General features: G+C 43.8%; 1 protein-coding gene across 1 annotated transcript; it reads left to right on the top strand.

Annotated features, from left to right (window-relative positions):
* Positions 1-27: 27 nt before the first annotated feature.
* Positions 28-21,983, top strand: UTP14A (UTP14A small subunit processome component). Its single transcript, XM_020804678.3, has 14 exons — positions 28-487; positions 1,393-1,466; positions 1,566-1,627; positions 2,073-2,215; positions 3,653-3,808; positions 6,460-6,579; positions 6,704-6,798; positions 7,862-7,985; positions 8,086-8,163; positions 8,889-9,216; positions 13,605-13,960; positions 15,752-15,942; positions 16,030-16,129; positions 18,453-21,983. The coding sequence occupies exons 1-14, from the start codon at positions 413-415 to the stop codon at positions 18,753-18,755; spliced, it is 2,205 nt and encodes a 734-aa protein (XP_020660337.3). The 5' UTR covers positions 28-412; the 3' UTR covers positions 18,756-21,983.
* The last annotated feature ends 1,452 nt before the right edge of the window (positions 21,984-23,435 follow it).

Raw genomic sequence — 23,435 nt, 5'->3', positions numbered from 1 at the left:
TAGTAGCGGCTAGACCAAAGGCTAAGTAACGCTCGGTGTGGAAACAGCTTGCAATTCTATTTATTTATTTAAACATAAGCCAAAAGGCAAGGACTAAGAGCTATTATAAATCTGCATAGATTTGAGAGAATTATCATTATGTACAGCTTTGAGCTTGTCCCGCAGCCTCAACCATCCAAGCAGCTCAACAGCGCCCCCTATGGCTGGGTGGATGAGTTAGGAAAAGGAAAGGCCGCAAAAGCCTGTCGCTCCGAAAGCGGAAGTGCTGTCTCACTTTACGGCGCCGGCGGCGGCGATTTACGGCCTTCTGCCAGACGGGAGATCCGCACGTGGGGGTTCCGTGGCGTCTGGGACAACAAGCAGGAAAAGGGTTTCGTGGGTGGTGTGAGGTGATTTTTTTTCCCCTCTCTCGATGGCGGCTACGGAAGAGGACGAGCCATCGAAGAACGAGGCCTCGCCCATTAGCGATTATGAAGAGGAGCAGGAGGTGAACGCGTAACACTTGTGTTTCTAACGAAAAGGCGTCAGGGGGGGGGGGGTTCCTTGAGGGCTCGTCCCGGTTCTCTCCCGGGGCCAAGCGATGAGCCCCTTGCAATCCTCGACCCGGGAAAGGCCTCTTTCTGTGAGCCCAGGACTGTCGCTGATCATCCCTTTAAGATGGCTATTGTTCAATTATTGCCTTAATTTTCTTATGAAAATACCTACTGTGGAGCATTTGATAAAAGAACGGACAGCCGGCATGTGATAAAAGAGATAAAGATGCAAACACTGGAAGAATAAAAAAAAGCAGATTTTGTCTTAAGCCTACGAAGCGACGCTTGAAATTTTTCTCTTAATTCCACGCCATGGATCTCTGCATCATGACTTCTCTTTTTCCTCTGTTTTTGGTTATTTTGTTTTGGTCCTTTTCCGAGACTGATTCCTGTTCCAGGACTAGTATTTGTGTTCTGATCAGATAGCGAATCAGCTTTTATTTACTGTTAGTTCCTTCTTTTTATATATTAAGACTGATAGCACACACATGGTATGTTCAGAGATGATCTTGTATTAGTTTTTTTTTTTTAAATCTATATCAGTGGTTTTCAAGCTTTGACCCACCAGTTATTTTGCTCCCTGAATCCTTATCATTGGATGTGCTGACTGAGGTTTCTGGGAACGGAAGTCCAAAACAGCTGTAGAACAAAAGACTGAAAACCTCTTCATGTGTTCTTAGGCTCAGCCATTGATGAATTTGGGTCATGCTCACTCTCCTTCTATATCCCACTTTCCTCCAATAAGGTAGTCTATAACTTAATTTTAAAAGTTCATGCCATTAAGTGCAGTGAAGTATTATATTAGAGTTAGATGGAGGGTTATATTAAAAACTCTTAAGCTGACTGTTTTATTCTCCAGGCTGATGATGAAGAGACAACAAAGAAGCACCGTCAGCTTGTGGACACGCTCAGTGCTTTATCTGGAGGGAAGAGGTAAAGAGCCAGTTGGCAATCACAGTGAGGAGAACTGGAAGAATGAATTTAGCCAGCCATCCCTTTCCATTCCTGACTTGATTGATCCCTTTCTTCCAGGCGACGAGCAGCTGAGAGGTCTGAGGCAAGCAGGCATATCTCTGAATTCGATGTTGGTGGAGGTGAGAGATTTTCACCTGATGTTTCATTCCATGGTCATTTTCTGGGATGGATAAGAGTCATTGCTGTCTATCAGCATGGCTAGGAGGGAGGCCAAGACACCACCCATCTGCCTCTTTAAAATCCTTAGTAACATAACTCAATAGTGAAGCGCCTTCTTCAGATGTAAGCATTTCCAGCTCTCTCCTCACCTTTTCCAATTAAAAGGATCAGGCAGCAGGTGATGGAAAAGCAGAACTCATAACTTATTTTTTTTTTTAGTACAACCCCCCATGTTTACTATAGGTTTCTGGCAGTTGTAGTCTTTAAAAATTGTTGCATGTTCTGCTGGAAATCTTTGAAAGCTGCTACTAGTCAGAGCAAAGAACACTAGGGTAAGTAAAATTTCTTCTGATGTCAGGCAGCTTGCTGTGTTCCTATGTTATTAAATGCTACCATGTGTCATAGGTGCTGATGACAAAGTGCTCCTCTCGGAGTTGCTGCAGCCGGCCTCTGCCTTGTCGGCTCTGCGCCCCATCCGGAAACAGTTGAACAAAGCCCAGCAGAAGAAGGCTGTTGAACTCCCATTGAGCAAGGAGGAGAGTGAGCGGGTGAGTTCAGGGATTGAATGGTAAACATTGGGGGAAGTAGTTTTGGTTGGAGGAGAAGCTGGCCTTAGAATGTTTGGGAGGAGTTACCATGAGAAACGAGAGAGTGGTGAAAGGTCTTTTTTGAGGGGGCAGTTTGCTACTGTTTTCCCTCACTACCTGGCACAGGGTGGATTTCCCAAGATCACTACTATCCTTATCAATTATGTATCACAAGAAAAAAATAATGTAAGTAATTAAGGTGATAGCTCTTGCATTCCTGTCCTGCAAGGCTTCCCACGGAGGTACCTGGTTGTCTGTTGTGAGGAAGAGGGTGCTGTTAGAGACAGGTTATTGGTCTGATCCAGATCAAGGTCTTTCTGTATTTAATCCAGGAAGGCACCTTCCTGGATTAAAATGACACAGTTGTATAGCTGGACTCTGAATATCATGCATCCTTTTGTAGCAAGGGATGATAATAAAACCAGATACCATTCCTATGTACTTTTTAAAAAATAGAATTATCTATCCATGTTATCCAAGGTATGACTCCATGCACAAAATGTTCCCATTCACAAGATCAAAGAAATAAAGTGTGCTGCTTATATACCACCCCATAGCGCTTCAAGCTCTCTCTGGATGGTTTACAACTTAATTATGCAGGCTACACATTGCCCCCCCCCCCCCCGCAAGCTGGGTATTCATTTTACTGACCTCGGAAGATAGAAAGCTGAGTCAACCTTGAGCCGCTACCTGGAATTGAACCACAGGTCGTGAGCACAGTTTTGGCTGCAGTACAGCAGCTTAACGACTATTTAAAGTCATTTAGTGGCATGTGATACTGCTATCTAGCATGCAAAATAAGTTTGCTACTTGGATTAGAGTATATCCATTCTAAGTAGTTGCCACTGGTAGCTTTATTCTCTATGAATTTATGTATGTATAGTTCCGGGGGCTTTGATTACTACCAGATTTGGGTATTTGTAGTTCTTGCTGGAGCACGTACAGTGGACCCACAGTTTACGGAATTAATCTGTATTGGAATGGCGGCTGCAGGTTGAAAAGTCTGTAGGTCAAGGCTCCTTGACCTACAATGCATTGAAAACCGATTAATCCGTAACCGGCCGTATTTGTTCCATTTTGGTTCCCCCCCCCCCCCCCCCCCCGGTCTGTAAGTCAATTCTCCGGCTGCAAGTCGAACCTAAATTTTGCAGCCAGAGAAGTCTGCAACTCGAAAAATCTATAAGTGGAGCCGTCTGTAAGTCGAGGGTCCACTGTAATTGAGGAAAGAGAATGATTCCAAGAAATTGCTTTAAAAAACAAAAAAACAAAACTACAACCCGAAAAGCCCTCAGCATGGCAGATTGCAAAAGCAGTGTTTTTCCATATCTCTTTAAGAGAGTAAAGGCACCATCCAGTGTAGTTGTACAGGTGTAGATTGACAGGCTGTCTTTTCTGCAGGTGGTGAGGGAAGCTGCCTACACACAAACATCCCAAGCACTGGCCAAATGGGACCCCGTGGTGCAGGAAAACAGGCGTGCTGAGCAGTTGATCTTCCCACTGCAACAGGAAAGTGTGGCCGTTGCACCTATTGAGGAAGTGATCAGCAGTTGGCAGGTTGGTCTTTGAAGATGGCGCCCCTTCTAGATCCAGCTGCAACACTGTGCTCTTGCCTTGGTGTTTAGGGTAAACTGGATTGCCAGTTTTATTGCAGCTTTTGTCATCCGTCATCCAATGGCTGGAGGGTTTGATTTGGACTTCTGACATCTTGCTTAAATTATCAATAATACTACTACTAATAAAGAATTGGAATACTAACAATATCCAGAGATCTGGCAAGTGAAACATATCACTTGTGGATGAGACATAGTTTCATCGATGATTCCATAGATATCAGTGGTCCCCGTAGTCATCGGGGCTTTGAGAACAATATCAAGAAATTTCACGCAGTATTATAAACAGTTGCAGATCTCAGAAATAACACCATCAGAGCTACAGAAAAACGGCAATATTAGGAACAGCAGATACACAGCACCGATTTTTAACAGATACTTAGGTTTTTGGTTTAAAGCTTGTATCTGTTATATAATACCAGTCAATGTTCTTACAATTTTGATTGACTTTGTCTGGCATTTTATTATAATAAATAATGTGCTGTCAAATCAATTGTGACATATGGTGACCCTTTTCAGGGTTTTCCAGGTAGAGAATACTCAGAAGTGATTTAATGTTCTCTTCTTCTGAGGCTACCCTGGAATTGTGCAACTGGCCCAAGGCCACCCAGGCTGGCTCATCTCCCTGGAGGCGCAGTGGAAAATCAGACTCCCAACCTCTGGCTCCACATCCCGCCAGCTTTCATAGGATATTGGATGCAGGATGCCACAATCATGTATGTTTATTTGGGAACATGCCACATTGAATATATCAAGGCCGACTTCCAAGAAAAGATGTAGCTCATGCTACTTATGTTCAACTTCATAGGAGTCAGGAGGTTGCTGATGGGAGGGGTTGGGGAACGCATGACCCTCCAGAGATTGGTGAGCTGTTACTGCAAATTTGATCACGTAGCTGTAGCCAACATACGCATTAACAAGGGACAATGAGATTTGCAGACTGCAAACATTTTTCCCACTCTTGCCTTCAAGATTTTTTTTAAGTAGAAGGCTTAAGATTGATGCAAGAATGTGTGGATTTCATTGTTACATTTTTTATAATTCTTTAACTGTTGTTTACATTATGTGACACTGCTTGCTGGTAGTGCTGAGTGAAAGAACAAGATGGTAACAAACCACTTCCTCCAATTACTGTGCGCGTTCGACAGCTTTCTCTTTCACCACCCTTCCTGTATGTTGTACTGTTTTGCTTCCCATGAGCCTCTATTGTGTATGCCTTCCTTTGTACCAAGGCAGCCACCCTCTGGCTGCATCTGTGGAGTGCCACTTCTTCTTAGAACTTGTCATGTTTCTCTTGCTATCGGGAGGTGGAAGAACTGTGTTACCTTTGTTGGGAATTCTGAGGAACGTCATCATCTTTCTGTTTATTTAAAAAGAGGTGACTCTTCCAATGTGCCACAGAAAAATGTGGATAGCATACAGCCCAATAAACATTAGGAAGGATCCAGACAGAGATGAATTCGTTTAAAGTTTTTGAAAATGAACGGTTTTAAGTCAGTCATGCCTCAAGTGAATCCCATTGATTTCAGTGGGTCTGCTCTAACAGTGATCAACATACTGTATCTGGAAATAGCAGTGTGTGAGTTGGAGTATATTAAAAATCCTCTGGGCAGGACCAGCTCATTCATGTTGCGTAATACCTTGCCGAGCCAAAAATTCCCGGGAACTAGTCATCATCAATTGATGGTGTTGTTCTTCTGCTGAAATGAAATAAGTTTGCCTCAGAGATTGGGAAAGTTAGTTTTTGGACTATAATTGTTGGAATACCGCCTTCCAAGATAGTATTCTGGGAATTGCAGTTTTTAAAAAAACACCCTAGTCTTTCTCATTTTCAGTCTGGTTAGAAGGGTGCGTTAGAAACATTTGTGAGCTATCCTCAGCAAAGTTGTAATGTAAGTGAAATCATTTCGTTATTGAAAACCTTTCTGAAGACATAAAGTACCTACAGCGATGGTTTGGGATGGAAATAGTTCAGACAGGCTCGTGGAATGGGTGCCCCTACCTGAGGGTTGAGTTGGCGCCAAGAACAACTGTTAGGGTGAAGGTGAAGATGGGGAGGGAGGGCCCTGTCGGCCCCTGTGAGCTCACAGGTGGAGAGGCAAAATATAATTGTAGCAGATAAATGTGAAAAGAGCCCTGGTTTCCTCTAAAAGGGAGGAGGAGGGGCAGATAGAAACCTCCTGAATAAGGCGTGCTTTGGTGCGACTAGACGAATGAAAAAACAGGGCTGTCATTTTTTGGTGGTGATGTTCAGCCCAATTAAAGGGAGAGCCAATGGGAGTGAATTCTCGCGGTGCCTCCTGTGCAGAAAGAGCACCTGAGGGTGTGTGGGTGGAAGGGCTCACATTCCCTGTGCCTCCTTGGGCAAGGCGCGTGGTTCCAGAACTCCATCCTAAGCTGCAACTGGTAAGCGGCTTTTTAATACCTTAAAAAATCTGGGAGGGTTGCCATAAGTCAGAACTGATTTGAGGGCACATCATTATCGTTTTTATTGGGACTGTGATCTGTTGGATCCCTCCTTCTCAACGATAGCACATCTGTGTGATCCGTTGTCTTGATCTTATACCTGTCTTTCCTTCCATGGCCACTCCTAAGGCACGTACGCCCCTCGAGCAGGAGATCTTCAGTCTCCTCCACAAAGCGAAACAGCCGGTGAAGGATCCCCTCCTGACGCCCCAGGAGAAGGCCTCGCTGCAGGCCATGAGCCTGGAAGAGGTGAGTCCCTGCCCACCCTAGCCCTGGCCCCCTTCCGCGCTTGGCCCAACTTCTTGGGCTTGGCTCAGCCTTGTTCGGTCCTGCTTTCTATCCAGCCCTCCTCCTCTGTTGATGTGCGTTTCAGGCTCGGCTGCGCCGGATGGAACTCCAGAGGGCTCGGGCCCTGCAGTCCTACTATGAGTCTAAAGCACGGCGTGCGCGGAAGATCAAGAGCAAAAAGTAAGGAGTTGGGTTCCTTATGGACCCGTGTTATGTAGGGATCAGAAAGAACTTGGTTTCAATTTCTGTTTGAGAAGGATTTGACAAAATCCGCCCATGTCTTTGCATTTGGAGAGGGGCATGAAATAGGCTATAAACTCAAACGGGGAAGGAAATAAATTGGATTTGCCATGCACAGCTACACTTTCACAGCTCAATCCTTAAATGTTTGGGTGTGAATCCCTGCTTATTCAATAGTTCGGGCTGAATTAAAATTTCTGACTCTTCCCCCCGCCCCAAGCTCCCCATCTTCAACGCTTGCGCGATGGGGAGGTGCAGCAGCGTGATCCTCTCTCTCCATGCAGGAGATGCATGTACCTATTAGAGGTGTGCTGCTCAGTATTTTTGACTGCAGTCCCCAGAATTCTTAAGGCGTTCCCCAGGCAGAATTCTGGGAGGTGTGGCCCGGAAACCTAGGTTTGCAGCTTTCTGATCCATTTACGTTCATCGCTGACGTCTACTTTCAAAAACAAAAGAAGCTGCTATGGCGCCGTTTGGGAGTTTAGTTCTTCAGGAGGGGCTTTCTGTAGAGCCCAGCAGGCAGTGAGACTCCCAGCGTCCTCTGCACCCACGGAGTCCCCCACCCTTGCGGGTGGGACAGCGACACCTGGGAGAATGCTGGGAGGGGCCGTCTTCATTTTCGTTGATGCAGTTCTGAGAGGGGCTGGTCCAAAGTTATTTGATAAGCTTTTCCCTCTGTAGAGATTTGGATGCAAAGTTTTTAAATCATTGACTGACATTTCAGTCCTGGGAGGGTTAATCTGTGGCTCTCCAGTTATATTGTGGGGTTCTACTCCCTACCAGCCTAGACAACCTCCCAGTGATCAAGGACATTGCCTACTGGTCTCTAGCAGCACCTGGAAAGCCATAGGCATTGCTGTGACAGCTGCACGCTCCTGGCTTTCTAATTTATTTATTTTTATTAATCTTCCTCTAATCAGGAACTATTGCAGGTCACTTGAACCTCTTTTTTTCATGCTGGTTCAGCCGAGCCTGTGAGGTTGCCATTCTTCTCTCCCTAAAGGTACCACAAAGTGCTTAGGAAAGGAAAGAGACGCAAGGTGCTTCAGGAGTTTGAGATGCTGCAGAAAACCAACCCACAAGCCGCTCTGGAGGAGCTGGAGAAGATGGAGAAAGCACGGATAGCGGTCAGTGGTCGTCCTCTTCCTGTGATGTGGAAATGAGGTTCCTTTACTTTGCAGGGCATGTCCTCCCCTCCGTTGACACCATCCTTATTTCTCTGAACAGGAGAGAATGAGCCTGAAACACCAGAACAAGGGCAAGTGGGCCAAATCAACCGTGATCATGGCAAAATATAACTTAGAGGTAAGTGGCCTCCGAAGGGATTCGGTCATCTTTACTTTTACTTTACTTTATTTGGACTTATACCCCCCTCTAGACAAAGTCTACTCATGGCGGCTTACAGGAGTAATAAAATACAATAAAATAAAATACGATACAATAAGATGCATCGGCCCTCCAACTCTTCTAGCGTTATGGAACTAAGGCAGGTGCCCAAGAAAAAATCAAGTTGAGGTGGAGATTTTAAAGAAAGGATTCTTTCATATTTCGGTAGGGATCAGAGAAGAATGTAGTCGGTTTCCATTTTACTCCAAGCCAACCAAATTTACAGTCCGTGGTATCGTACACAAGCTGAAGCCCAAATGTCCTTGTGGGTGTTGTGTTTTTTATTTATTATTTTTGCATTTTGAAATTTAGTTCTCAAGATTTTTTTTTTAAAAAAATGCATACGCTAGAGCAAGTTGCGTACAAAAATATCTTACTTGGAGAAATAGAAATGTTCACAGACCAATAAGTAGAAATTGAGTAGAGCACGTTTGTGCTCCAGAAACATCCAGAGTGGAATAAAGCAGGCTAGGCAATCATCCACCCCAGAGGTTGAGCTGTTCCGATAGAAGTGCCTTTAAATCACTTTAACATTTGTATTTAGGGTGGGTTTGATAAGTAAAGGCATCCCCCACATGCACCTTTTCTGAGCTCTTCATATCCTGTGAACAAACCACTCTTAAACGCCATCTCTCTTTTCCCAGGCCAGGCAGGCCATGCAAGAGCAGCTGGCCCGAAACAAGGAGCTGACACAGAAAGTGCCCCTGGGGTCAGAGAGCGAGGAAGGGGGGAATGATTCTGGAGCTGAGGACGGTCTTGTCCCAGATGTTGTGAACGATGGTGGGATGGATCCAGACAACCCCTGGATGTTGGGGAAGAGTCCCACAGAGTCCAAGGAGAACAGGCTAGCTCCATCCCAAGAGAGCGCAGAGAGTGAAGCAGAGGATGGACCAGCCGTGACCGAGGAGGAAGCGTTGCTGCAAAATTTTGCTGAACGCCGGCGGGGTCTACAAGACCGTGTTCAGCCACAAGGTAAGCTTGGGTGGCTGGGTGTAGGCAGTAGGTGCTGGAGTTTTTACAACCTCGCATGCTGACTAGTTTGTTTGGCTGGAAGGGACCTTTCTGAGCTGGGGTGCCTATCAATCTGTCCAGCACTAACCAAGCATTCCTTCCCATCTCTGAATTCAGAGAGCACCCCACCTCTCTGCTGAGTGCTCTTTTTCCCTCTCATCTGCTGAAGTCAGTTTGTCAGATGTCTATTGGCTGTTTGCTCTTTGTGAGTAATGAAACATTTTTATACTTTATACTACTAATGTCTCTGAATGAGTTACCGAGACTTTAATCACCAGCTAATGAAAAAAAGGGGTGGACTGTCTGGGGAACTTGAAGCTGTTTTCCTCTGTGAGTCTCTTTCTACTTCTGTATATCAAAAGGAGAATTTTAAGTAAAAATTCAAAGCTCTGAAATTGTAGGCAGTGTGACCTAACTGCATCTAGAAGTTCTGCTTTTTGTTCTGAGTTCTGAGAATTAGGATGCTAATATAGAGAAGATTCCTCTGAGATTTGTTTGAATGAAAAGGAGTCTGAATGGCCATCAGCAACGTTCCCTCTAAGTCGTGCGTGCACGCACTCACCCAGAGCCCCATCAGGGCTGCGCACGGGCGGCCAGTTTCTTTCCTTCTCTTTTCAAATGAAGCCCCTCCCACCCCTGTGCGCACGGAGGGAGGCTCTCACGCAGCAGCAGGACAGAAAATCAGAGGGAACGTCAGCCATCAGTATGGGGCAAAGATTTTTTTTAAAGAATAGATTTAGGCCACTGAAAAGAAACTCAAAAGAATGGGGGTGGGGAATATAATTACATTGTTATTGTTGTTGTTGTTGTTGTTGTTATTATTACTATTACTATTACTATTATTACTGTTGTTGTTGTTGTTATTATTATTAATAATAATAATAATAATAATAATAATTTTCCATTGGGTAGGGGAAAATCATAGGAAAGGGGATTTGGAACAGGGTACTGGCGTAAATAAAAAATACAGAATGTGACAGGGAATAATATATACTGTATCATTATTACTTTTGCCAGTATGTTTTCTAACTAAGCTTATTTCACACTTATCATTTTTTGGCTTTAAATTTTAAAATGATATCTTAAATTTTCTTTCTTGTAATTTTAACCCATTCATGTTCTCCTCTCTCATCCAATTATGCAAAGGTTCCCCCTTTTTTCTAGCCTCAACCTCTTTGTGTTTTAATACTTCAGTTAAAATAGCCATTTCTGCTGATTCAAAAAATTTCTAGTAACTCCTGGATTGTTGGAGTCTCCTCTTTTCCCCCAGTATTAGGCATATAAAATTCTTGCTGCTGTAGTTACATGTATGATCAAGTATCTTTTTTCTTTTTCTATCGAATCTGGTATTATATTCAACAAAAACAGTTCAGGTTCATATGGAATTATAGAGGATAACATTTTTTTAAAAACTCATGGACTCGTTTCCAAAAGCTCTTAGCTTCCCTATAAGTCCACCACATGTGATTAAAACTACCTTCTTTTAATTTGCATTTCCAATATTTGTTAGAGGTACTTCAATATAGGGAATATAATCTAGTCATTTTATTGCACCGTAATATCACCACCTGTCTATTAAATCTTCAGGTTTAAAATTAATAGCCAAATGAAAACATATCTAAACCTTACGGCTGTGAAGATGAATTTGAACATACATGTGATTGATGCCTGTTAATTTTTGGGAATGGCACAAAACAGCTTGCGTCAGATCCGTGAAGACTTATCTCACCTGTGTGATTTTCTATGTCTTCTGCATCATCCCTTGAATATGATGCATGACAGTAATAATGAATTTCAGAATTAATAATGCAAATTAAAGAGATGATCCAGATTTGCATGTAGGTTTGCTGAGCTGTTTTTCTCTTCTGCAGAATTTTGTATAAATATTTTATATTTTAAAATTCATTTATAAGCAGGCATATTAAATGATAAATGCCATCATATATGGGCTAGTAATTAAAAACTTAATAACGAGAAAGAGTTGCCATAAAACAAATAGAATAAAAATAATTGGTACCAAATAAAATTGATTTTATCCCATTTTATAATAGAGAAATTTTTATGAAATTGACAGTCCAGAAGATTCAGGACATTACATAAGTACATCTTCAAATATTTCTTTATCTGTACGATTTATATATCATTCCATTAGTGCAACTGAGCAGTTCACACAACATTAAAACTCACAACCCTCGGTACCCCAAAGTAACAAAAAAATACAATTCAAAAATCGTACAGCAATACGACAGACGATTATTATAAGCTGTTCACCTTTTTTGGCTTCCCTTAATGTAGCAGCTTTTAACAACATGGATTGAAAGAAGTGGGTGGGGCAGACAACTCATTTCTGGGAGAGATGTTCCGTCAAATATCAAGGTCCTAAAAACTCTTAAGGGCTTTATAAGTCATAACTAACACCTTGAATAGAACATGGAAACTAAGAGGGAGGTGCACCAAGACCGGGGATACATTATCAAATTTTCTAGTCCCAGTAATCAATCTGGCTGCCGTATTTTGCTCCTGCTGAGGTTTCCAGGAGAAACTGTGTCATCACCAAACTGGTGACAGCAAACTCCACATCTCCCTATGACTTCTCCCAACAACTTCATAATGATGTGAAAGAGCATTGGGAAGATGCTCAAGGTGCCACCAAGGCAGTTCTGACTTATGGCGACCTCATAACAGAGATCCAAAGGTGTGTCATCTGGGATCAGCCATCAAGAAGGGACTTGAGCGGCTAAGCACAAAGCCCCCAATCACTAAAACCGAGAGCTGTGGTTGACCGTATTAAGGCTGCAGGAAGATCCAAGAGGATTGGCAGAGTTGCTTCCCTTTGGAGATCCCTTTGCAAGACACCCAGGGCTGTTCAGCACCATGTTGTGGCCGAAACCTCAGTTGAAATGGATACAGCCTAGCAATGTCTTCCAAGAACGCCTCCAACGGGTCAGCTATCCCAGAACTGTAGACATTTCAGGTTGTCGAGTTGTTGTGTTTTTTTAAAGCATGACATCTGTGTTATCAGTGTCTTTGTGTATACACCCCATTTCCAAATATTTTTCAAGTGGCTCACCGGAGTAACAAGGTATCCACATACAAGTGCAACAGTAAAAGCCATGTAAACATCTAAACGTCAATACACACGTTTGTGAAGCAATGAAAACAATAGGATTGAATTTCATTAAGCGTATGAAAAAATAATGCCACCGATAAGAACAGTAAAAAATGTTTTTTTATAATGCCCCATTGGCTAATAAGCTTTAAACGGATGTTCGAAATTAGCAGCCGGGGGGAGGGTAGAAAAAAGTCAAAATGTTGCCAATTAAAATGAAATAAATTGTACACCAGTCAAAAAGAACATATGACTTTTTTAGCTTCCCCCAAGATTGGGCTCTTTAGATGTGTTGAGGTTCACCTCTCATCTCCTTCAAGCCAAGACAGCAGAATGAGGGAGTTGTGAAATGGCGTATCTGGCAGACCGCTGGCCGATTACGCCAACTGTGGAGAAAATGGATGCAGAATTTTTTTTCTTTCCTACCATTAGATTTCGGGGGCACCCAATGACAGCTGACTCAGGACAGAGGAGAGAAGGTCCTTTGTATGACACATATAATCTGTGGGATTGCTGCCGTATAACGTGGTGGTGGTGGTGGTCACAGACCTTGATAATTTAAAAGGGGATTAAGCAGGTTCATTGAGAAAGGGACGAGTTGTTGGTGGGGGCTGGTCTGGAAGCCTCCAGGCTTAGAGGCAGTGGGTCTCTGGCTCCCGACTGCCAAGCCACCATGGGAGTGGATTGTTGCCTCCATGTCCTACTCAAGGGTGCCCCGGAGTCATCGACTTCTACATGGTTGGAAGCCAGATGCTAGCCTAAATGGGCCTTTGGTAGCCTTTTTTCAGGATTCTCCTCAGGCAGGTTTAATTCTCCACAAGTAGAGGTTAACCATTTGGGGATGTTTCCAAAACAGAGTGTAAGCTTTTTTGAGTTTCAAGAGCCCTTCCTTGGATTAGATAGTAAAAAAAAAAGGAACTGGTGTGAGTGAGAAGCGTGGGAGCTATTTAGTAAATATTTTAGCTCGGTCTCCAAAACGGAGTTGTAATTGTAAATCTCATGGCTAAAATAGCTAGTCAGACATTTGGACTTCTATGATTTCCCCCTGTCCCTGTCCTGTTCTTTTCCGTGCCGCCTAAGGGACACTTTTGGAGAATTTGAAATCATGCGCGCTAGAACGCATTCGTTTTAATTGTCCCCAAAGATACCTTCGGATTTGGGCTACTGTTTTGCTGTTCCCGATCCACAGAGCAACCTTTGCATTTTTTTTGTGATCGTCACTGTGTGAATCTTGCTGCAGGTCCCAGTGGAGAGCCAAGGGTGCCCATAGGGCGTCCTGCGTCTGGACCAGCATCTCCTGTATCAGAGGGACCCTTCCTGAGCGAGAGGTTAGAGCGCCTTCGCACTTTGGAGGATGTGGACGCTCTGGTGTCAGAGGACATCTCCCACGCAGGAGACGAAGAGCCCCCGGTCCAAGAGCCCAAACTGTGGCGGCCTGAGAAAGCTGAGCCGCCACCGCAGATGGAGGGGCCCCCGTCACCGCCCCCCGGCAAAAAGAGCGCCAAGCGCAAGGCCCTGATTGACTTGAAGGCCGTCCTGGCAGAGGTGCCTCCGTCCCCGCAGTGCCCGCTGGTGCCGACTGCTGTACAGGATGAGGTGAGATCAGGAGGGGGAAGGACCACGAGGAGAGGTGGCAGCTCGTGAGAGAGTCCACGGTAGTGCATCTTTCTTTGGACTGTACCATTTTGATCTACGGGCAAGGGGGGAGGCTTGGAACCCACACCTGTGGGAAGCAGACTCCCCCGGGGAAGGAAAAAGGCCTAGAGTTTCCTGAAGAAGGCTAGGCTGAGGTCGTCCAAATCCTCATGAAACGGTCTGCCTGTGCTTTTAACCAGGGTGCTTTGCTGTCTCTAAACTTGAAGAACGGTGGTTCCTTCCAGTTGTGGAAATTGACCATGATTTGCTAAACGTTTGCTCTCCTTGGTCATAGCTAGAACAAATCACAGTTCCGTGTATTCCGATCCATGTTCCCCCAAGTTTTCAGTTTTCTCCCTTCAGCCATGTGTTTGGAGAAGTGGGGGAAATCACATTCCTAGATGAAGGCATTTACAGAGTTTGGTACATGTAATCAATTCTTTATTTTTCCAATAATACGAAGCATTATTAAGCTGTGTTATGAATAAAACATAATGAGGGATCACTTCATTTCTTCTATAATGTAATTATTTTTAATTTGCTTTTATAATCAAAGCAAAGTGTGCTCCTTACATACCACCCATAGTGCTTAAAGCGGTCTCTGGGTGGTTTACAAGTTAATTATGCAGGCTACACATTGCCCCCCCCCAGCAAGCTGGGTGCTCATTTGACTGACCTCAGAAGGATGGAAGGCTGAGTGCACCTCAAGCCAGCTACCTGGGATTGAACCCCAGGTCTTGAACACAGTTTTGGCTCCAGTACAGCAGTTTAACCACTGTGCCACAAGGTCTCATTATTTAAATCCATTTATACTATTGGGTGACAGCACATAACATTCTGGTGTTTTTGGAAAATAACATTTCTTTTTAGTACTTTTGAATAATGAGAAAGTGAAGTATTACATCTGAAAAATACCACAACAACATTTATTTTATTTAATTGCACGCCACCCACTCCCAGGACTGAAACCCATCTCTCCCGAGCCCTACTTTGTTATGCTAGCCAAGACACCACCAGGACTTTTCCTTAATGTTTTGAAAGACTGTTCTTATTTTTTTCAAACATTTGCTTGTAAGATGATATAGAAAGTTAATGTACAGTGGTGCCTCGCAAGACAAATGCCTCGCAAGACAAATGGTTTTGGCAATGGGGGTTGATGACTTGCAAGACAGATGTTCCTATGGCTGTGCTTCGCAAGACGAATGTTTTCCGTTTTTTGTTCCTGCCACATGTTTGCTGATTTTTGAAATATTTTTCTGTGATGTTTAAAAAGTTAAAGATTTTTATTGAAATGTTTTAAATCATCTGCACAATATGTATGGCTTTAAAGAGCACTTAATAAACCCTTTGTAAACCAAATTTGACTTTATTCTGACTTATTTTCCCATAGGAATGCATTAATTGGATTTCAATGCATTCCTATGGAAAACGCGTTTCGCAAGACAAATTTTTCACAAAGACACCATTAACCGCGGAACGAATTAAATTCGTCTTGTGAGGCACCACTGTATTCTGTATGGTGCCTCATTTGTATTTCCACTGATGTTTTTTATTATTCTGTTCCATTATTTCAGAGTAGCGGCTCTGCCAGGATTTGGGAGTGATAAAACATGTAAATGGATTGATCAGTAGGGAAGCATCAAAAGCATAGCCAAGTTGTCCGCCTTGCAAGCTCATTCCCCTTTTGGTCGGAAGGGCCCCTCCGTTTTCTTGCTTCTCTGAATGACCGTCCCCTGATCCTGTTCCCTACAGCTGGAGACAGGCACCGACCAACGACAGGTCATCCAGGAAGCCTTTGCCACCGACAACGTTGTGGCGGACTTCATGAAAGAGAAGCGCCGGGCGGAAGAGGCCGGTAAACCCAAGGCTGTCGATCTCGTCCTCCCAGGATGGGGCGAGTGGGGAGGCACAGGGCTGAGGCCAAGCATGAAGAAGAAGAAGAGGTACGTCTGTGGGCGAGGCTCTCTCCCCTCACTGCCCCCACCCTGTTGCTGATCATCTGTGTCCTTTTCCTTTTTCTCTTCCTTTAGGTTCCTTCTCAAGCCGGCACCCACACCGCCAAGGAAAGACAAGCACCTGCCGCATGTGATCCTGAGTGAACAGCGCAATATTTTAGCTGCAGCTCATCAGGTGAGAATGTTCCTCTGAGCCAGGAGCCTCTGCTCTTCACCCAAAGGCCTCTGGGTTTAAATTATCATGGGGGAGGAAATGTATCTGTGGGACTGAGTCCCTAGTTTAGTTTCAGAAGATCCCAAATGCGTAGTGCCGGGAGGTAGTTATATTTGAAAGGACCCTATGACGAGAAGAGTTGTAAAATTGGTAATGCTCTGTTAAATGGACATGGTGCAAAGTGCATTCCTGTGAACTTATGACAGCGAAAGGGAGTCTTTGACCCTTCGTTTGTTTTGGGTTTCTTTCTCAGAGGCCCCAGCAGGCATTTTATTTATTTATTTATTTATTTATTTATTTATTTATTTATTTATTTATTTATTTATTTATTTAGACTTACATGCCGCCCATCTAGAACATGTCTACTCTGGGCGGTTTACACAAAATACAAAAACCAAAGATATAAATATAATAAATTAGTTACATTTATAGTTCTAAGATCCACCCAATCCCTCTTTTTTATGTCACTCATTCAACACATACGTTCATTTTTCTTCCCATGAAATGTCATTGTCCCTTTATTTGCTGTGTGCTACATAATGACGACAGGGACGTGGTGACGCTGCAGGTTAAACCGCAGAAGCCTCTGTGCTGCAAGGTCAGAAGACCAGCCGTCGTAAGATTGAATCCACGCAATGGAGTGAGCTCCTGTCGCTTGTCCCAGCTCCCGCCAACCTAGCAGTTCGAAAGCATGTAAAAATGCGAGTAGATAAATAGGTACCACCTTGGTGGGAAGGTCATGGCGTTCCGTGTCTAGTCGCGCTGGCCATGTGACCATGAAAGATTGTGTTTGGACAAATGCTGGCTCTATGGCTTGGAGATGGGGATGAGCACCGCACCCTAGAATCAGACATGACTGGACTAAATGTCAAGGGGAACCTTTACCTTTATCTTACTTAATGACGCTTTAATTATAACATGGTGTAGGTTTATTTTTATGCTCCTCTTGCTTGTCTGGTTAGTTGTATCACTCTCCTATAAAAACAACAGGGGGGGCATTCATGCTGTGTTCAGGCTTTTCTCCTAGTAGAGAGCGCTCCACCTCTGGAACTGGCGGCTGGCTGTCCTTCCCAGCAGGCAGCAGGCTTTTGAAACGAGAGCAATTCCGCGCTGACCTTCAAGGAAGTGTTAAATGTGCACTGTTTCCAGAATCCTGTGCACTAGGTTGTCCGTTCAGTCACAAAAAGCAAAATTTCTGCCATCCAGCCTGACAACCATATTTACCAAAAAGACAGAGAGAGAGAGAGAGAAGCTTGTTCTAATCTTTTACTGTCATTTTGGATGTTGTAGGACTCTTACATCCAGAGCAGGGGTGTAAAAATGTCTCAGCCTTGATTTTGTTGCCCGTCTTTGAATCCCATTCTCGTCCTTGTTTCTTACTGGATTGTGAGACTTGGTTTTTTTTCCTTCCCACATTGAAATCCATATATGTTACATGTGGTTTTTCCTAATGTGCACATTTATTTACACATTTTATCTCTTTGTTACCTATCTCCCACTGGCTAAAGCCATTTTTAAATCACATGCATTTCAGCCATTTGCATTTTAAGTGTGAATATAATCTTGTGTACTCTTTATTTCCCTAGAGCAGCTGTAAGCCTTACAGATGTTCAAATTCTCAAAACAAGGTGCATTTCCTAGAATGAAGTATTTAAAATGCTCCCTTCCTTCAGAGCTTCACATCCAAGAACCTTCTTTCCCATCCCGTACTATATGTTTTTTCTCATTTTAGCTTTTTCTGATTATGGTTTTTGCCTTCCCTGAACTTTTGAAACTGAGTAGTAGTAGAACCGAGCAGTTTGCCTCCTTGTGCCCAAGAAGCATCTCACTCTTAAGTGATCGTGACCTACGTAGGAGAAAAGCTGTCAGAGGGCTTTTTGTGGTCCTCTTCCTTGCATAACAGGACGTGGTGGCGCTGCAGGTTAAACCACAGAAGCCTCTGTGCTGCAAGGTCAGAAGACCAGCAGCCGTAAGATCAAATCCACGCGACGGAATGAGTTCCCATGGCTTGTCCGAGCTCCTGCCAACCTAGCAGTTCGAAAGCATGTAAAAATGCGAGTAAATAAATAGGCACCACCTTGGTGGGAAGGTCACAGCGTTCTGTATCTAGTCGCGCTGACCATGTCACCATGAAAACTCTTCAGACAAATGCTAGCTCTATGGCTTGGAAACAGGGATGAGCACCACGCCCTAGAGTCAAATTTGATCAGACAAGTTTTCAAGGGAAACCTTTACCTTTACCTTCTTGCTTTTGGTTTGACAGTGAATCTTCTCTTCCTTGTAGGTCAACCATCTCCCTTTCCCCTTTGAGAACACCCAGCAGTTTGAACGCAGCCTCCATGCCCCTGTGGGTTCCACTTGGAACACCCGCCGTGCTTTTCAGAAGCTGACAGCTCCCTCTATAATCACACATCCTGGTCACATCATCCGCCCCATCAGTGCTGAGGATGCCAACCTGCCCCCTAAGGTGGATCAGAGAAATGACACAGGGGAGAAACCAGATTTGGAGCTGACTGTCTCTCCCCAGAAGCATCAGCTTCGCAGCATTTCAGAGAAGAAGAAGAAAAAGAAGAAGAAGGCCAGGTAGACCTAGGTCTACTCTGGCTGTGTTGTTATGGGCCCCGCTCCTTAACTCAGCCTCCCCATGCGCACACATCTCATGCCTTCCAGATGTTTTGAACCTCTACTCCCAGACAGCATAGCCATAAAAATAGGTAGGCGTGCTGGAAATGGTATCCCAAAGCATCAGATACCTGAGCCAGCCTAGGGTCTTGTTAAGGCTTCTGCCTCAAACTAATCTGCTGGATATTCTCTGGTGACGTTGCTTAGGGAAAGTAGTCTCCATACCTGCGGAGGGCACTGGGGGAAGCTGTTCCAAATCTGTTTTCATTCTCTGCTGCTGGTTTCCTTTTCTGAGTGTCTCCAAGTTGCAAGGGGATGATGGTGCTTAGAAAGGACTTGGGGTCCTCTCAAGCCTTCCCACCAACTTCAGATCTCCAGGTTTGCTGGTTGGTTTGTTTTTTTTGAGCAAGAGAAAACAGGCTTGATTGCCCTTTTAGACATTTCCTCTTTAGACTTGGGTGGAAGGGGTGAAGGCAGAGAGTATCCCTTCCGGGCATGTGGGATTTCTCACTGCAAGTCCCATGGAAGGAATGAGTGCAAAAGTACCAGATTTATAGACAAGTACTTTTAATTCCAGGCTAGGTTTTAAACTCGGGTGGTTTCTGGGGGCAGCTTCCTCCTTTAGGGCAAATCAAGAGGACGGCCTACTCACCACCATGCAGTTAATCCTGAAAGGGAATGGCCATTCTGTAAAAACACACACACACCAGGTTTGGAGATGCCTCAAGAGAGGAGGGTCAGCACCCAGGCGGCATTTGCCGTACTGATGAACTCTCCATAGCAGGATCGTTGAGGAGAGACAAATAGAAATATCCCATCTCTAGTTTAAAATTCTCCAACCCCAGCCAGCAGCAAATGAGAAACAAGTAAAAAAAATGTACACTTCCAAAAAGTATCTTGTAGGTTTTTGTGTGTGTGTTTTTTTTTAATTCTTCCTTCAGTTAAGAGGAGTGTGTTTGGTTTCCCTACGAGTGCTTCCATTTCCTTCCCTTCTCCTTGGTATTATAAATAGCACTGGCATTCTTAAGAAGAAGTGGAGAGGCATACAGGTATTCTGATTTCTGATTTTAAATGTATGTAGAACGCTTACAGCCTCGCCCACCTGGTGTGAAGTTTTACTTGGGTCTCCTCTAACCTTTTTTGGACCATAATCTGCCAGAAGGCCCCAGGCCATAACCAAAGTGGCTAGTAGAATTTGGAGTCAGTGGTTTTAAAAAAGTACCTTTTCTAATCTCTGTCCCAACCAGCACAGCTGGAACATTATGGGAGCTGCACTCCAACTCATGCAGACCACCTGCCCCAGGGAAAAACATGGGGTTTTGCCCAAGGTTTGAGGAATGTCACAAAAGGATGAATGTTCACTTGACGTGAGTTACTGGTAGCTGTTGCCATTCGTTTGTGTTAGGATATACAAAACCAGGTACAGAGTGCAGGTCAGCATCTTGAGAATATCTGGTTTGTTTTCCAAGTTTCAGAAGGCTGGTCAAGGCTGACCGAGGTTTTCAGTGGTCGCCAGGTAAGGCTGGTCTATAGATTTAACTGCCTCCCCTTTCCTTCTGACGAGCAGGAACAGAATCAATTTTGCAATCTCTTTATTGCATCATGTTATAGTAGTTCCACAATTCTACTTCCCTTGATGGAGCAATTGTTTTTAACACTGTCCTGACTTGAGTAATAGGGGTCTGTAAAAAAGTGGTCCTCCAGTTTTAGAAGGGCTTTCTTCCTATTTATGCCTGTGTTACGGTGTGTGTGTGCGTGCGTGCACATGTAAACACACACATATACATACAGAGAGAGAGCAGTGGGAGGTAGACATCAGCCTTACGGAATCAGCATTTGCAGCCCTGTGCAAAATAAATTAGGTGGTGAGGGGCAAATTAAGTGAATTACCTTGAAAGGCCGTCATACAGAGGAGGGGCAGAATCTGTTCTCGATCATCCCAGAGTGCGGGACATAATAATGGGCTCAAACTGCAGGAAGCCAAATTTAGACTGAATATCTGGAAAAACTTCTTAACTGTTAGAGCAGTGCAACAATGGATCTAATTGCCAACACTGGAGGCATTCAAGAGAAAATTGGGAAACGATCTCAGATCTGCTTTGATTTGGATTCCTTCATTCAGCAAGGGGTTGGACTCTGTGGGCCTCTTTCAACTCAATGATTCCTGTTGTAACCTGTGAGGCATAAATGGAGATAAGGGGCATACCAACTCCTTCTAAAACCCAGTCAAGCCATGAATGTCAGTAGAATTGTTTTATTTTGCATTGTACGTAACATAAAGTGCTTAGTGCCACTATGTAGGTTGCCACACTGATTTTTAGTCAGTGTGGTGGTGCTTACAACTTCTCGGGTCCCTTTTTGCCTGGCTGAAGCACCATGATAATAGCAACAGATGGCAAGTCAGGGCTGTGCATTTGTTATTGGTTTATTAATTAAATTTATATTCAGCCTTTTCTCCAATGAGATAAAGCTAGTGTGCATGGTTGTCCTGTCTGCTGGTCAATTAACCTTTCAGGTGGTTTGGAACGTTATGAACCAAGGTCACACAGTAGCTGAAATCTTGTTGGTGTCAGTAGGAGCAATGATTTGTGGGAATTTAATACTTCTGATTAATCTTCCAAAGCTCATGAGGCTCCCATGTAATCCCTTTTCATTGTCAGGAAGTCATGGAGACTGAAAGAAGCTGTGAGAGCCATGGGGCAGAAAAAGGAAGTCTTTTATTACCAAAAATTGCTGCCAGTAGTAAAGTCCTCCCAGTGTTAGTGATTTTTGAGAATTAAAGACTTCCTTTTTCTGTCCCATAGCTCTCACAGCTTCCTTAGAATAAAAGGGACTACACAGAAGCCTTGGGAACTTTGGCCAAGTTAAAAATGTTTAATTAAAAAAAATCCTTGCAATCAATGACATGTTATATAAGCCTTTTGTTACAGAAAGTGTGCCAACAGGATTTCAGCCAGTGAGTTTACTTCTACTCAGTAGAGACCACAACCTGCATCTCCTATGATTGGTCTAAGGAACATAACAATAAACTGACTGAATGTGTGTCTCCTCATCCCAGACTAACATGATAGCCACTAATCACACTGCAGTACCCGCTGTACACAGATGACTCAGAAAGACTGGGGAGGGTGAAACTTAAATCCACTTTTGTGAAGAGCTGTCAATTAAATAAAAAATGCTTGCTCATTCAAAACTTGTATCTGTTTTTAAAATGAGCACACAAATGGAATCAGAGATGCAGGGCTTTATTTAGAAGTCGCTCGTGGGGTGTATGTGAACCCAAAGGCTATTTTTGGAACCACAGAGTCCCCACCGCGAAATAATAAAAATGGAAGGTTCATGCCTCTGGACGCTCCTAGAGGTTGCTATTTTTTTTCTCATTAGAAAGATGTGTGGACCACACCTTGCTATAGTGCCAACAACTTTTTAGAAACCAATAATTACTTTGAATTATTACTGGAAGGGGCAGCATACGTAATGGAGGGAAAAAAGGTCCCAGTCTCTCAATAGTTACCAAAGCTTTAGGTTCTGGAGCTCTTATGAGTCATTTGCAATCAGTCTCATTGTGTGTGAGTCAGGCAGGCTCCAGGACCAAATGAGAAACTTTCATTACCAGCAATCCCCCCCCCGCTGGTGATGTCATCAACCTTATGCAAATATAATTTACCGAACAGGACGTTGGCCACTGCCTCCGTATTTAAGTCTATGGAAAGCACTTTCGGGTAACACAGGACTTGGGACGTGTACAGCTCTTCAAATATTGTTGGGAGTGGAATCTTTAGCTTCCTTTGCTGGCTACGCTATTTAGGGCAGATGGAAGTTGAAGTCCCAACAACTTCTGAAGAACCCCACATTCAGCAGCCCAGATGTAGGAAATACTGCAGGATCCTTATGAATCTGGCCATATGGGAAAGAGTCAGTTTGCACATATCAGGGGGGAAAAACCTAGTTGCCACTTGAAAAGGAAACAGCTCAGTGGCAGAGCATGTGCTTTGGCAAATAATGTCCCAGGTTCAATATACAAAGGCTCCCCATTTAAAAACTAGGATTATAATTGTACAAATTTAAAAAGTTATCCCAAATATTCTTTGTCACTTCCTGTTAGAAGGGTGAGGTATCAGGTGCTGTGAACGTCTTTTCAGACCCTGGAGAGCAGCTTTCAATAATGAGCAAGAGGGACAAACAGCCTAACCAATAATAAGAAATCTAAGAACACCAAATAAATATGCTATGAATCCCCATGTTTCAGTCTGCTGTCGGAAGAGTTTGGAATCCTTGGTCATTTGTTGCACACGTCATACTGGATTTAAACTCCACTAAGGCCCTAAAATGAATAAAGGACTAAAACGCATTGAGTTTCATAGAATAAAGTATTTTCATCGGGCATTCTGAGGTTTCTCCCCTCTGTTTTTGGCTTTTGGGGAACACCCGGTGGTTTTAGTTAACTTTTGAGCTGGAATAAGAGGGCTCTCTCTGTCATGGTGGAATCACTAAATATGCAATAGCTGGATACCGAACGTGTGAATTAATGGTGTAAGAATCTAAGGTCAGAATAAAGGCCTGCCTGTTTGCACAGGGGCCAAACACACGTCCCAGCAAGAGGGCAAAGAATAGGACAAGGGCTTCTCTAGCACGCCTCCATTCC

This window comes from Pogona vitticeps, chromosome 11, assembly GCF_051106095.1.
Source record: "Pogona vitticeps strain Pit_001003342236 chromosome 11, PviZW2.1, whole genome shotgun sequence".
Taxonomy (NCBI): Eukaryota; Metazoa; Chordata; class Lepidosauria; order Squamata; family Agamidae; genus Pogona; species Pogona vitticeps.
This window is presented reverse-complemented; position numbering and strand designations above follow the sequence as displayed.